We start from the raw sequence: 14,313 nt of genomic DNA, 5'->3' as shown, positions 1-14,313 counted from the left end.
GTTAAAAAAAATAATAATAAAGAAAAGAAAAAGGTCATTTTGTTTAAGGTATTTCAAATGTTTCCGAAGTAATACACGTTTCACACACAAAGCCATATTGAGAAACAGGACGCTGTCTGACGCAAGACAAGCTCAGGACCAACATGTCAGACTGCTCTCTTCCCTACACAGCTGGGAGCTGAGACGGTTAGGCAGAGGATGCAGGTATAAGCACAAGCAAAGCTTACTCCTGGGTCTCTACTGCTGCGTATGCCTCCCTGAGAGGAATGCCTGTCTCTCTTCTGACCTGGCAACTCCCTAGCCACAGTGACTGATAACACATAAACCTTGGAGAGCAGAAAGGATCCTGGCCTCTGTACTTTTCCTGAGCACCATGACACCCCCAAAGTGACAAGAACAGCTTGGATGAAGGAATAATTAGGAAGAGGTACGCATGCACAGGAATGAATACACAGGAAATGCTTAGTGATTTTAGACAATGACTCAAAAGAAGTCGTTCCACACCCTGCTTGGGCAAACAACAGGACCCGATAAAGAACTCTCATGCCAGGGATGAGGGATAGTCCTTGGCCGTCCTCTCATTTTACCGTACCTGTTTCTTGGTGGTGGTATAAAGCTCATTGTACCTGCTCTTGGGCCTGCCCACGAGAAAGCAAACATGGGAGCTCTTACTATGCACAAAGGGCTGTGGTATGCAGTGTGGAACAAAGGCACTGGCATGAATTCTGGTAATTCGGAGCTCAGGCTCTGCTAAAAACTAGCTGTGCAACATCTTTTTCTTATACGTGAAATATTAAAAGTTGAACGAACCTCTAGTATCTCTGCCAGAACGGAATTTATAATCTAATGGAAAGAAAGTCTTGTGACAAGGAGTACTCCTAAAGTTCCATGTCTTTAATTCAGTTTCAAAGAGCACTGCTTTGCCTTGACTTAAAAGCCTTGATGGTAACACTTTCATTTCATATACTGTATTTCATAAATTTTATCTCACTAATCCTCCTAAAAACACTTTGAGGGAGACGGTGATGGAATCATCTCCATTTCATGGTTGAGAGGCCAAGCAAACCTCTCTGTCAGCGACTCACCATAACATTGGAAAACCAACTCCCTGGGGCCAGAGTTTTGTCATCTACAAAATAGAGGGGTTTGGCTAGGATAATGCTGGAGGTCCCTGCTATTCTATCGTTCTAAGAGTCTAAAAATATGAAAGAAGATTCCAAGCATAAAAGAAGAAAGTTTTACTCAGGCAGTCTTGATAAGTGAGTCAGTGGGAACATCCTTTTAAAGGGAGATTCCTCACATGTAACAGCCACCACGGGATAAGTGAACAGCTGTCCATAATGGGCTGTGTGGGAGAGGCACTCCTTAAGAATTCAGTGGAGCTAAGTCCAAGTACATAATTATAATATTCTAAATTCATGAAGCAAAGCATCTGAGGGGAAAAAACACCACAATAAGAAGACAGGCCTCAAGGAGAGAGGTATGGTAAATTCATCTCACTGAATGACCCTTCAGTCATGGAGACAGTGGGCAGTGAAGACAGTGTAACACGGATGCAAAAACACTGTGATGTTGAAAGTGTCTATGAAGGCAGTGAATGGATCTGGGGTATCAGCTAGAAGGCAAGGACTTGAAAACTCTCTGTCAGGTAATTTTAACTTAGTAGAATTAGAATTTAGAAGATTATAGCACACTGAGAACAGAAGCAAAGAGCAGGATAAAAGGCTGGTAAGGATTTGTAAAAGGGCTTAGCTATCTCCCTGATCTTGAGTAAGGTACTTCCCCCATCCAGGTCCACAAGTTTCCTTACTTTTCTAGAACAGAAGGGGTTGACTCAAAGCTACGTCCTGCTGACTTGACCATCCTTTGATCTTCTTAAAGATGACACTATCACCGGGCCTCAAAAGCTTCCCTCATCTTTACCTTATTTCTTTCTTTCATCTTTCAAATAATTTATTACTCCACTCCTGCTTTCCCCAAATAATGCCCTATATGGTTCCCCTAGCTTCACATTTTCTCTCCTCCAGTGCAATTTTGCAGATGACATTCAGATCAACACTCTGAAAAAATGATTCATACCAAATTGTCCCCCCGACTCTGTTCAAAAGTCCTGTCACTCTAAGAAAATCAAGTCTGAACCTTGCTCCCATGCAATGGTCATACCTGGCAAATATATTTCCTGAGATGACTCAACGTGGACCCTCCTCTTGAAGGTTCAGTGGAAAAAGGAATGGTCTGGAAATCAGGCAGCACTGAATCCGAATCCAGGCACTTCCACTTACTAGCTGGATGACCACAGGCAAATTACTTCACCTCTAAGCCTATATTAAATGGCCACAGGCAGCCCTGCTGTTACATGGGTTTCTTCTATTCGCCCTTTCTGCTGTCATTATTTTTTATATCATTACATCCCTATTTTAATCTACTGCCCAATTTTATACCCAGTAGTCTTGCCTAAGGGCAGATCATCTATTCTGTGGAATAAAGTCCACCGACTTCAGCACCTAAATTTTATGAAAAGTACCTGTACTCAGAGAACATTTTTTTTTTTAACAATTTCTAGATTTATCATTTCAGCTCCAGATGGCTGAGAGTACTGAAGGTCTGGCTTCTATCCAGATCCTGGATAGAAGAGCCATAAATCCATTATGGCCTGCCAATATCTGTACTTGATATCCTCTGATCCTCTGCCCAGAATAATGCAGAAAAGTACAGAGATGATGTTGATGGGACTTCTGAACCAAATCTTAAAGGAGGTAGGAAGAGCCTTGCAAGACGAAAAGACACGACACTGGGAAGCAGAAAGACCATATGAACTGGATTTAGTTCGACTTTTCTGGGGCCCAGTTCATTTCTGACTTACACATTTCCACTCAGTTTGGAAAACACCCATTTTATGCCCCCTGTAATCCAAGTATGTCTTTTAATTTAGAGTGTAGTTTTGATACATGCCAATGGTTTTAGTTATGATGGAGAATTTTAGAGATTATTTATGATTGTATTCCAGAAAATGAAGTAATGTAAGACAATGATATAATAAGAAAAGCAGTTTTCTTTCATCTCTGGTTTCTTCCTTTCTTACTACATTTACTATGGATAAAGTATATTCTTAGGGCATAAAACACCTTCCAGCTCCTCGGAGCTTTAAAAATTTCGGCATGGTCCTTCTGCTGCTACCATCATCATCCCTGAGTGCGGTTCTAAGGTCCCTAAATTCCTTTATGCTACTGAATATTCTCATGCTCCCTCTGCCTGCAGTGCAGCTACTTGTAACCCTAAGAATGAGTTCTTGCCCATATTCTAAAGAAGCAAAATAAGAAGGGGTGAGACCTACATAGAAATCTTAGGCAAGTGATCCTAGGATTTTTTTCCTAATAGACTGGAGGGCTTAAGGCACCTATCATTCTGAGTGTGCTTCAAGGTTCTTCTTTAATTTAGTAGCTACCCACCTCTAATTTAAGGTTGGTATTTCTGAAGTCATTACCTACCTTGTTATGCACATGACAATCGCTACTATAATAGCAATCTGCACAGCTCCAATAATTGCTGCAATAAGCACATGAGTGAGCTTTTGCCTACTTGGCACAACATAGAGAATACTAAAGTCCGTCTTTTCACAGTGCTGTCCAGTGTAACCGGATTCACATCTGAAAGAGGGAGGAGGGGAGAAAGATTCCTATGAGAATTACAAATTTCAGGAATTCTAGGTTTTCAAATAAATACATACAAAAGAATGATAAATTTATACTGAAAAACCATTGCCATTTGCGTATTTCCTTAAACTCTACTCAATATGTCTGTTTCACATAGTGCTTCTTTTATCTATCATTATAGGGCAGTAATTTTAAAGTTGCTGAATGGTCTTTATTACCTTCATTTAAAAAATAGGTACATGATAGTACATTCAGTGGCTATAAGATAGCTAACATCTATTCCTCACTCTAAGACATATCTGTTATCTTCCATTTTTCACAATTATGAATGAGGTATGGCAAACATTTGTTAACATTTGTTAACATTTCTATATTTAGTGTTATTCCTTAGGTTAGGTACTTGGAAATGGGAGCACTGAATAAATAGGTATAAACATTTACAGTTCTCCGAACATAGCACCAAATTATATTTAACACGCTTTCAGTATACATAAATATAATCATTTAAGATGTAGGGGGGAAAGAAAAATCAGTTATTAATGACAGAAGCATAGCCAAGCAGCCAAGTAGGTGCTAATCTTAGAAATTATCTGAATTCCAAGTAAAAGTAAATAAAAAGGCAACAACATCAGCTGATGATAATAATTTGACAGGGGGAAACATTTAAGATATTTAACAGAAATTTCACATGTTTTAGCTGACAGAAGTGTAATGTATAAATTAGCCAGCCTTCGGTTAGAGCTGATTAATAAAACCTCTGAAGTGTAAGGATAGCATAGTTATTAACATCCCACACTTCATTTCAAAAAAAGATTTTTTAATAGAGCACGCATAAAGAAACCCGGGAGTAGGGAAATAGGAAGCCAGGGGTGATGTGAGTCCACTAATTCCATCCCTGAGGTTCCTACACACCTGCCAGAAAGTTTCACATTGAGCTCTAAGTTTACTAGCAGAGAAAGAAAGAAAAGAAAAGAAAAGAAAAGAAAAGGAAAGAAAGAAAGAAAGAAAGAAAGAAAGAAAGAAAGAAAGAAAGAAAGAAAGAAAGAAAGAGTAGTAAGGTAGATTAAGAGATCATGGAATGGAATTGAGAGCACAGAAGTACACCCATTCATCTATGGTAAACTGATTTTTAACAAGGGTGCTAAGACCATTCAATGAAAAAAAAAAAAATCTCTTCAACAAAAGCTGCTGGGGCAACTGGACATCCACACGAGAAAGAATGAAGTTGGACCCTTTCTTCACAACATACCCAAAAAATAATTCAAAATGCATCACAGATCTAAATAGAAGAGCTAAAAAGCTATAACACTCTTAGGAAAGAGAAAAAAAAAAGAAGTAAATCTTCATGATCTGGATTAGGCAATGATTTCTCAGATATGATACCAAAAGCAAAAACAACAACAAAAAAGTTAAACTGGATTAAATCAAAATTAAAATCTTTGGTGTTTAAAGACACGATCAAGAAAGTGAAAAGATAACCAAAAGAGGAGAACATCTCTGCAAATTATTTATCTGATTAGAGATTTGTATCTAGAATACATTGAAAAACTATTACAAACTCATTACCAAAAAGAAAAAAAATTACAAAATGGGCAAAAAATCTAATTAGACATTTTTCCAAACAAGATATACAAATGGCAAATGAGCCCATGAAAAGATAGCAACATCATTAGTGTTAATGGAAATGCAAATCAAGACCACAATAAGATACCACTCCATACCCACTAGAACGGCCAGAATCAAAAAGTCAGATAATATCTGTTGGCAAAGATACTGTAGGGAATGAAAAACGGCCAAGCCACTTGGGAGAACAGTCTGGCAGTCCTCAAAAGTTAAACCAGTTACCATTTGGCCCAGCAATTCCATTCCTGGACACTTACCCAGCTGAAAGTAACACAAGTCCACACAAAAACTTGCAAACAATTACTCAGGGCACCATTATTCATTAACAGCCAAAAAGTGGAAACAATCCAAATATTCATCAATTGGTAAGCAGATTACAAACTGTGGTATTATAAGGAACAAAGTACTGACACCTGCTACAACATGGATAAACCCTGAAAACATGATGCTCAGTGAAAGAAGCCAGACACAGAAGACCACGTTCTACAAGTCCACTGAAATGAAATGTCCAGAACAGGCAGATCAATAAAGACAAAATAGATTAGTGATTGTCTAAGACTAAAGGGGACAGGGAGATTTGGGGGTAATAGCTAAAGGACACAGAGTTTCATCAGGGGCTGATGAAATGTTCTAAAATTGACTGTGGTGATTGCAAAATTGAGAAAAATATTAAATATTAAAAACCACCGGTTAAAAAAAAAGAAGAAGAGAGGGGCCTGGGTGGGTCTATCTGCCTTCAGTTCACGTCATGACTCTGAGGTCCTGGGATCGAGCTCTATGTAAGCCTCCCTACTCAGCGGGGAATCTGCTTCTTCCTCTCCCTCTGCCCCTCCCCCTGCTGACGCACACACACTCTCTCTCTCATATAAACAAATAAAATCTTAAAAAAAAAAATGAAAAAAAGTGGTAAAATCATTAACATAAAATACAATCTCTACAAAATAAAATCAAACCAGTTGTTCAAAAGAACCACGGTGACTATTATTATTAGATTCAAGGGGATTTTATCTCATTGGTCCTGATTTAAAGAGGGCACTTTCTGATACAGTGAACATCAACCTCAATAATATAGCTGTAATAAATTCAACGATATAATGAACTCTTACAGGATTTTTTAAATAATGCCTTTTGTGGTAGGCTAATGGTGAAAAGTTAAAGCTCAATAAAATAAAAACAGTTCCATGGGGAGCTTAACAGTGTCCTAGATACGCAGCTCTCTGACAGTTTAGCTTAATCCAAAGATTAAAATCAGAATATCAAAAAGAACGTATAGGCCATATATTATTCAGGCAATCCTCTCTGGATATTATTTTCTGCAACTGACTTTTGGGTTATACTCTCCAAATATCTGAAGTAATAACTTCTAGGTTATTACTACTTCTGTGATTGTGACCAGGCATTTGGTCCTCTACACCCTCTAGTCTTTCATCCCACACGCCGTCCATAATAATCTCATTCACCACCATGGCCTCATGTGCTGATTCATCCACTCATCCATTTCCTGAGCATGTGACATGTGCCAAGTACTGAAGGAGGTATTTGGGATACATCAGTGAGCAAAACAAATGAAGATCTCCTTGATCTGATTGGGGGAGGGAGGGTCCATAAACACGGTAAGTAAATTAAACGGTATTCTTAAAGGCTGATATGTACTACACAAAGAGAGAGAAGAGAGTGAAGGGAAATGATGAGTGCCAGTTATAGGCCAGGAAGGGAGGGTTGCAATTTTAAACAAGATGGTCAGGGTAGTCTTCGTTAAGAAGGTGATGTGTGAGTGAAGACACGAAGGAGGTGAGGGAATCTGCCATGTGGACAACAGGAAGGAGAACATAGTGGATAAAGGAAGAGTCCATGCAAAGACCCTGAGAAGGGAGCATGAGATATGGCGTGTCCAAGAATCGCAAGTGTGGCTGGCGTGGAATGGGCAAGCTGAAGGGAAGGAGGGGACCAAGACAGAGAGGTGAAGGGGCCAAATTGTGTAGGGCTCCTGCACTCGGTGACACAGAGGAGTGACTGGGAAGGTTTTAGCAGAGACATGACATGAACTGACTTTCATTTGAAGTCTCCGTTCAGCTGCTGTGTTGAATATGAACTGTAGGATACAATCGGAGAGGCTGCTGCAATAATGCCAGAGAGAGAAAATGGTGACCTGGACTAGGAGTGAGAAGAACTCAAATTCTGGATATATTCTGAAATAGAGATAACAGGATTTCTCAACTGCCTGGGTATGGAGTATGAGAGAGAGAAGTCAAAGATGTAGCAAAGGTGTTTTACCCAAGCAAAGGAAAAGGTGGAGTTGACATCAACAGAGATGAAGAAGGTTGAGAGAAGGCAGATCAGGAGATCAGCTTAGGTCCTACTTAAATTAAGGAGTCAAGACATCCATGCAAAAATGTCAAGGAGGGAGAGTCTATCAGTCTATGAATCTATGAGTCTCAAGTTGAGGAGAGAGGTCTGGGATTTATGCAAAGCAGGAGTCATCAGCATATGTCATGGAAAGCCCTGAGGCTGGGTGGCATCACTAAGGAAGAGGACCAGGACTAGATCTTGGTGCATTCCAACACTAGGAGGTCAGGGAGCAAAGGGGAACCAGCCAAGAAGATGCAAAGGAATGGCCAGTGAGGCAGCAGAAAACAGAGAGAGAATGCAATCCCTAGAGGAAGTGAAGAATGCATATCACAAAGGAGGGCGCAATCAACCATATCAAATGCTCCTGGTTGTTGAAAAGCTTATTCGGGTGGATTCAAGAAAGATGGGAAGTGAGGAGCTGGAGACAGAGCACAGGCAACTCTTCTGAGTTCCACAAAGAAAAGAAACGGGATGGTCGCTGGTAGGACAGTGAGGGTTTTTTTCCAAGATAGAAGAAATGAAAATATAAATATACTTATAATTATATATAAAAGAATATAAATATTAATATATATAAATTGTCTATATTATATATATGTGTGTATACATGTATTTGTGTGTGTGTGTGTGTGTGTGTGTATAAAAGAATACATGAAACACAGAAAGGGGGGGAGTACTTCTGGGAGGTGAGAGTAAAAAGTCTGTGGGAATTCTTCATATTGCTCCAGTGTTCTCAGTGACCTTGGAAACAGGACGATCAGCTAAGGATGAGGGGTACTGACAATCTGAAGAGACGGGTGACAGTAGGGAGCTTGCATCTAGGACAGACGAATGAATGGACTGCAGTTCAGAAAGCCAACTTGGCAGTTTGTAGGCCCCACTTTTGAGTATAAACATCAGTGAGATGCATTAACCTACTTTTCAACAACAGCCATGTTCAGCCGGATGGGTAGGCAGTATAGCTGCATACATATACAGTAGGCAGTAAGGCATGAATCAGGATTATAGTTTTGTCAAGTGAGTATGATAAAGCAAGAGAGGAACTACCATGACTAACCATGGAGTTTAAGCTGAATAAGGAGGGGATGAAGACACCCAAGGGGCGAGGGACACGGAAAAGGTGATATGATCGATAGAATGGAGGCCTAGAGGCATGGAAGCAAGGCTGGGTAGGAACTACAATGGATATGTTAGGGTAGAATGATTCCGAAATGTATGCCTCCAAACCGCATCTGTCTCATGAATTCTCAACCCAATATATATCCAGCAGCCTACTAGACATCTGTAAGTGGCTCCCCCACAGGCACCTGAGACCAAGCATATTACACTGAACATCATTTCCCCCCAAAGCTCCTCTCTCTTCCCACTCCCTTTCTCCATTCAATTCTGCCTTAGCCAGAAACCCAGGAGAACTCTTGACTCTTCCTTCCCACAACCCTCCACCAGGTCCCACACACCCAACTGGTTACCAAAACCTAGGGGTTGAATCACCATATCTTCTCTCTGCAATTCATCTGCTGATCTCAGTGCCACTATCACTCCTTCACTTAGTTCAGGTTCTCACTTCTTACTAACATTCAGTCTCCTGATCCATTTTCCACAAAACCACCAGAGTGGCTTTCACATCTGATCACAACTTTCTTAACTTACAGCCTTAAGTGGCTTCTCACTGCCTTTAAGATAAAGGGCAAGTTCCTGGAGTGGCACAAATATTCCTGTGTAAGACCTGCCCCTCTTCTCACAATGTCACTCACCCTCCTCAGGCTGAACTTCCTGGTCTGAAGTCCCAAATCATCTTGTGTATATCTCTCTGTGTATGGCAGCATTTTTCATATTATATTTTAACTGCTTTATTATTAGTCTCTTCTACCAAATAGTAGGGTTTTTGGAAGCCAAGATCCCTGGGTCCCTGTCATATTTGAATTTGAGACCCCAAGCCCAGGAAGAATTTGGTACAAAGTAAGTAATAAATAAACAAACAAATTAACGGTGGGATAATGCTAGAAAATTCTAACCTAATAATAGGACTGTGGCTAATGGTTGTTCATCCCGACCTGCTTACTGCTACCCAAACACGTCTATCTACTAGTCGAAGTACATGTGATATTATGGCCTGATTCTTATAGACTTTGAAAATTCTTAGATAAAGAAAAAGATCTACTGTTTTTTAGGAGTTATAAGAGTGCAGAAAAGAGATTCTTCGGCATTTAAGAAACATCTCTGGTCTGAAGAAGAAGGAAAAGCTGATCATTATCACATGGCATTCAAAAAATAGTTACTGAGTAGCTACTGGGCTAGGTCCCACCCTAGGTACTGGGAGGACAGGGTCAGCAAAACAGAATCCCTAACTGAACAGTACTTACAACCTACTAACATCAATTGCTATTTATTAAATACATACTGAGGACCAGGTATTGTGCTAAGCACTTTGCATATATTATCTCATTTAATTTTAGCAACAATTTAAATTTAGCAACAATTTTAGGAGACAGGTACTATTATTATAATTTTAGAAATGAGAAAAGGAGGCTTAAAAATTTAAGTAACTTCTGAAGGGCACAGTCAATAACTGGTCAAGCCAGCATACCGGCTTCCAAAGCCTTTAACCGCTATACCATTCAATCCTCTCGCTGTCAATTACTACAGAAGTAAATACTGCAAAGTGACCTGGTATCACTTCATTATCAGGACATCGTCCTCTCTCACCCCTCACTTTCAGATATCTTGAAAGATGCCCTATCCTAAGAGAACAACACGATCTGAACTTCTATCAAGATAAGTACGCCGCCGTGGGACAAATATGAGGAATCCATCAAATGATTTTGTTTTAAAACTGGCCTGTTCCCCTTTGTACAGCTGTATTTTTCTAACGTGCAAGAAAGGGAAGGTGGGAGTAGAGCGACAGCTCCGTAAACGTCAAGGGCACTTTCAATCAAGAAAAGGCCAAAAGCTTAACAAAGAATTGTTTAACCATTAACAGTTTATAGTATTTTGTTTTGTTTTTTAAGCAGGAGGAGAGGAGGAAAAAGAAAAAGCCAGGAGAAGGGAGCTAAGGGTAGAGGGACCAGGAGACCTGATTTCAAACAGCTTTCTTCTACTTTCTGGAGAGAAAGATTCACTGGCTCCTAGGTTGACAGAACAAAAGAAAAGTATAATAATTTTCCATGTTTTGACGTTTTGACTAAGAAAGGGGAAAAAAGGATTCTGGCCAAACTGCAGGAGGCACGAATGCGCAGAATGATAGCAATCTCCCCTTTTCTATGGAAACATTACCTGGCTAATGAGACCAACCTGAGGTAGCAGATGAGCTCCCAGCAAACAGGGAACAGCAAAAAGCATTACCATCATTAGGCTGAGAGTCAGGAAATCTAAGATCTAGTTTTGCTGCTGCTGACCTTGAACAAGTCACATAACCTCTCTGGCATCAGACAGTTGAAGATTTACACCTTTCCCATTTCCACTTCTCTCCTCACACCTGGTTCCACATCCCCATTCCCTTATTTTTAGAAATCTATTTTAGCTCATGTTTTATTTGAGTTACATGTTCTCTGTTCTTAACACATTCTTTAGTCTCTAAATCACCTTGTGACAGATTGCCTAAAAACCAAAATAGTGCTGGAATATGGCATATTTTTACATGAAAAATGTATTAAAAATGTTAAGTCCATAATCTTAAAACCCTAATATGACATCTGGTTTTGATTTTGCATATTATACTTGCCAGTTTTTTCTGAATGATGCCGCTAATTTATTTTTTGACTCAATTGCAAATAAATATTACTTTTTGGTAATATTTAATCCATATGTCATTGCTTTCTATAGAGCAGTGACTGAAGGGAAACATTCCTCACCTCTGACCTGGAGGTGTTGACCTACCTACAAGAAGCCTTCTGAGTCGAATAGATGAATTCACACTTCCCATGGATGCAGTAACCATTGAGGTTTTCGGGGCAAGGCATGTGGTTTCCAATATAAACATCTTCTCTTTGATCACTAGCATCTTAAAAGAACATAAACCAGGTCAATAAATAGTGAAAAGCAAACAGAAAGGAACTTTTTCAAAGGTTCTGATAACAAATAAATTTGCAGGGTAATTTGGAAAAGAAAATGATCAGATAGGGGGCTGAATAAGAACCAAGGTCTCATTATGACATAAACACAGCAAATAGACTGTTCAGATTCAAAACATTTAAAAATAGTTACAGGATATGACTACTATGAGCTACTGCTGTTTACAAACAATCTGTCCCCAGAAAATATAAATATCTTGGCTAAAGAAATAAATGCTACCTCGAGAAACAAATAAACAAATCAAAAAATGGGCAGAAGATATGAACAGACACTTTTCCAATGAAGACATACAAATGGCTAACAGACACATGAAAAAATGTTCAAAATCATTAGCCATCAAGGAAATTCAAATCAAAACCACACTGAGATACCACCTTACGCCAGTTAGAATAGCAAAAATAGACAAGGCAAGAAGCAACAATTGTTGGAGAGGATGTGGAGAAAGGGGATCCCTCCTACATTGTTGGTGGGAATGCAAGTTGGTACAGCCACTCTGGAAAACAGTGTGGAGGTCCCTTAAAAAGTTAAAAATTGAGCTACCCTATGACCCAGCCATTGCACTACTGGGTATTTACCCCAAAGATACAGACGTAGTGAAGAGAAGGGCCATATGCACCCCAATGTTCATAGCAGCAATGTCCACAATAGCTAAATTGTGGAAGGAGCCGAGATGCCCTTCAACAGATGACTGGATTAAGAAGTTGTGGTCCATATATACGATGGAATATTACTCAGCTATCAGAAAGAACGAGTTCTCAACATTTGCTACAACATGGGCAGCACTGGAGGAGATAATGCTAAGTGAAATAAGTCAAGCAGAGAAAGACTACTATCATATGATTTCTCTCATCTATGGAACATAAGAACTAGGATGATCGGTAGGGGAAGAGAGGGATAAAGAAAGGGGGGGTAATCAGAAGGGGGAATGAAACATGAGAGACTATGGACTATGAGAAACAAACTGAGGACTTCAGAGGGGAGGGGGGTGGGGGAATGGGATAGACCGGTGATGGGTAGTAAGGAGGGCACGTATTGCATGGTGCACTGGGTGTTATACACAACTAATGAATCATCGAGCCTTACATCGGAAACCGGGGATGTACTGTATGGTGACTAACATAATATAATAAAAAAATCATAAAAAAAAAAAAAAAAAAGAAATAAATGCTACCTACAAGAAAGCCCATCTCTATGACCAAGAGATGGTATATTACAGCACTGGCCTTTGGGGACTTACTCTAATCATTCACCTGGGGACTATGAAATCAAAGCCAAAAAGATGGGGATGGCAAAGAGCAAGTTATGGGACCCTGAAATTTTAGGGTGAAAGATTTATTTTTGGAGTGAAAACTATTAAGCATTATCGATTTTTTTTTCTTCTAAATGAAAATAGCTTTGCTGTTTTTTTAATCTGGTTTTTCTTAGTATATGTTATTATATAAAAAATTCAAATGATACAGAGAACAAATACACAAAATTTTAAATCACTGAAACCCCTCTATCCAAAGAGAACCATTGTAAATATGTTGATGAGCATCTGTTCAGACTTATGTCCATTGATTCGAACCGAACTCAGTTGAATGAAGAAAATGGGGAGTATGGCGAGTAATTTCAATGTCAGAAATGGGAAGAGAGGCGTGCCTGGGTGGCTCAGTTGGTTGAGCGTCTCACTCTTGATTTTGGCTCAGGTTATAATCTCAGGGCTGTGAGGGGGAGCCCTGCGTGGGGCTCTGGGCTAGGGGTGGAGCCTGCTTGGGATTCTCTCTCTCCCTCTCCCTTGGCTCCTCCCTCCCCCCTCCTCTTTCTCTCTTTTAAAAAAAAAAAGAAAAAGAAAAGGGAACAGAATCAGAAAAGAAAGAAGAAGCAGAAAAGATGGAGGCATGAGGACCCAGTCTTCAAAATTAATTTCATGCATTCATTCTCTCTATCCTTCTTTCTCCCCAGTCCCTCTGTCTCGGTCTCTCTCATGTACTTGCATAAGCACATATTCATTCACATACCCACACATTCTCTGCAATGGATTTTTTAAACTTTTTTCTGACATATACATTAATATATTCATCCTCAGCTCGATGGACTCAAGAGTCCCCAGTGTTCTATAGGCCTGTCCTTATATAGGAAAAATTACCAAGTTTCCTGTCAGTTTCTCACAGTTCTAGCTTAAATTCTATGCATTATTAGCTGTGTGACCTTGACTAAGACTGAGATTTCATAACTGTAAAGTCAGAATCATAACAAAACCTATACTTCATGTGGTTTTGAGAGGATTACCGAGAGATCGGGTCATCCCTAACAAAACCAAACTGATGGCATTTTACCTCAAAATTTATGAATTTACATTGTACTAATTTAGGGCTATAAAGAAAACTGAACCAGAAGTCAAGAAATTCAACGCGTAAATTCTCAATTTTAAGGTATTTCTGCTATTTTGTGACCTTGGTCAAATCACATCGTCTCTCTAAGGCAGTTCAGTAAGATCAGCACTTTCTGACGTAATACAAAACATGAGTAATTTTTAATTTTCTACTAGCCATATTTTTTTCAAAGTAAAAAGAAACAGGTAAATTGATTTTAATCATATATTTAATCTAATATATCAAATAAGTATCATTTCGAC

At 39.4% G+C, this 14,313-nt stretch overlaps 1 protein-coding gene across 4 annotated transcripts in view; it reads right to left on the bottom strand.

Moving 5' to 3' along the window:
* The window catches only part of TMEFF1 (transmembrane protein with EGF like and two follistatin like domains 1), a 75,580-nt gene that overhangs the window by 1,133 nt on the left and 60,134 nt on the right, over positions 1-14,313 (bottom strand). For 3 of the 4 annotated variants that reach the window (XM_044386779.3, XM_026506125.4, XM_026506126.4), the window contains exons 8-9: positions 11,502-11,625; positions 3,489-3,647 (exon numbers count right to left, since the gene is read on the bottom strand). In XM_044386779.3, coding sequence (XP_044242714.2) covers positions 3,489-3,647; positions 11,502-11,625 — 283 coding nt within the window. Of the gene's footprint in view, positions 1-10; positions 2,286-3,488; positions 3,648-11,501; positions 11,626-14,313 lie in introns of those variants that run through there. The other variant, XM_057313625.1, reaches the window with a different exon arrangement.

Source organism: Ursus arctos, unplaced genomic scaffold (assembly GCF_023065955.2).
Source record: "Ursus arctos isolate Adak ecotype North America unplaced genomic scaffold, UrsArc2.0 scaffold_18, whole genome shotgun sequence".
Classification (NCBI taxonomy): Eukaryota; Metazoa; Chordata; class Mammalia; order Carnivora; family Ursidae; genus Ursus; species Ursus arctos.
This window is presented reverse-complemented; position numbering and strand designations above follow the sequence as displayed.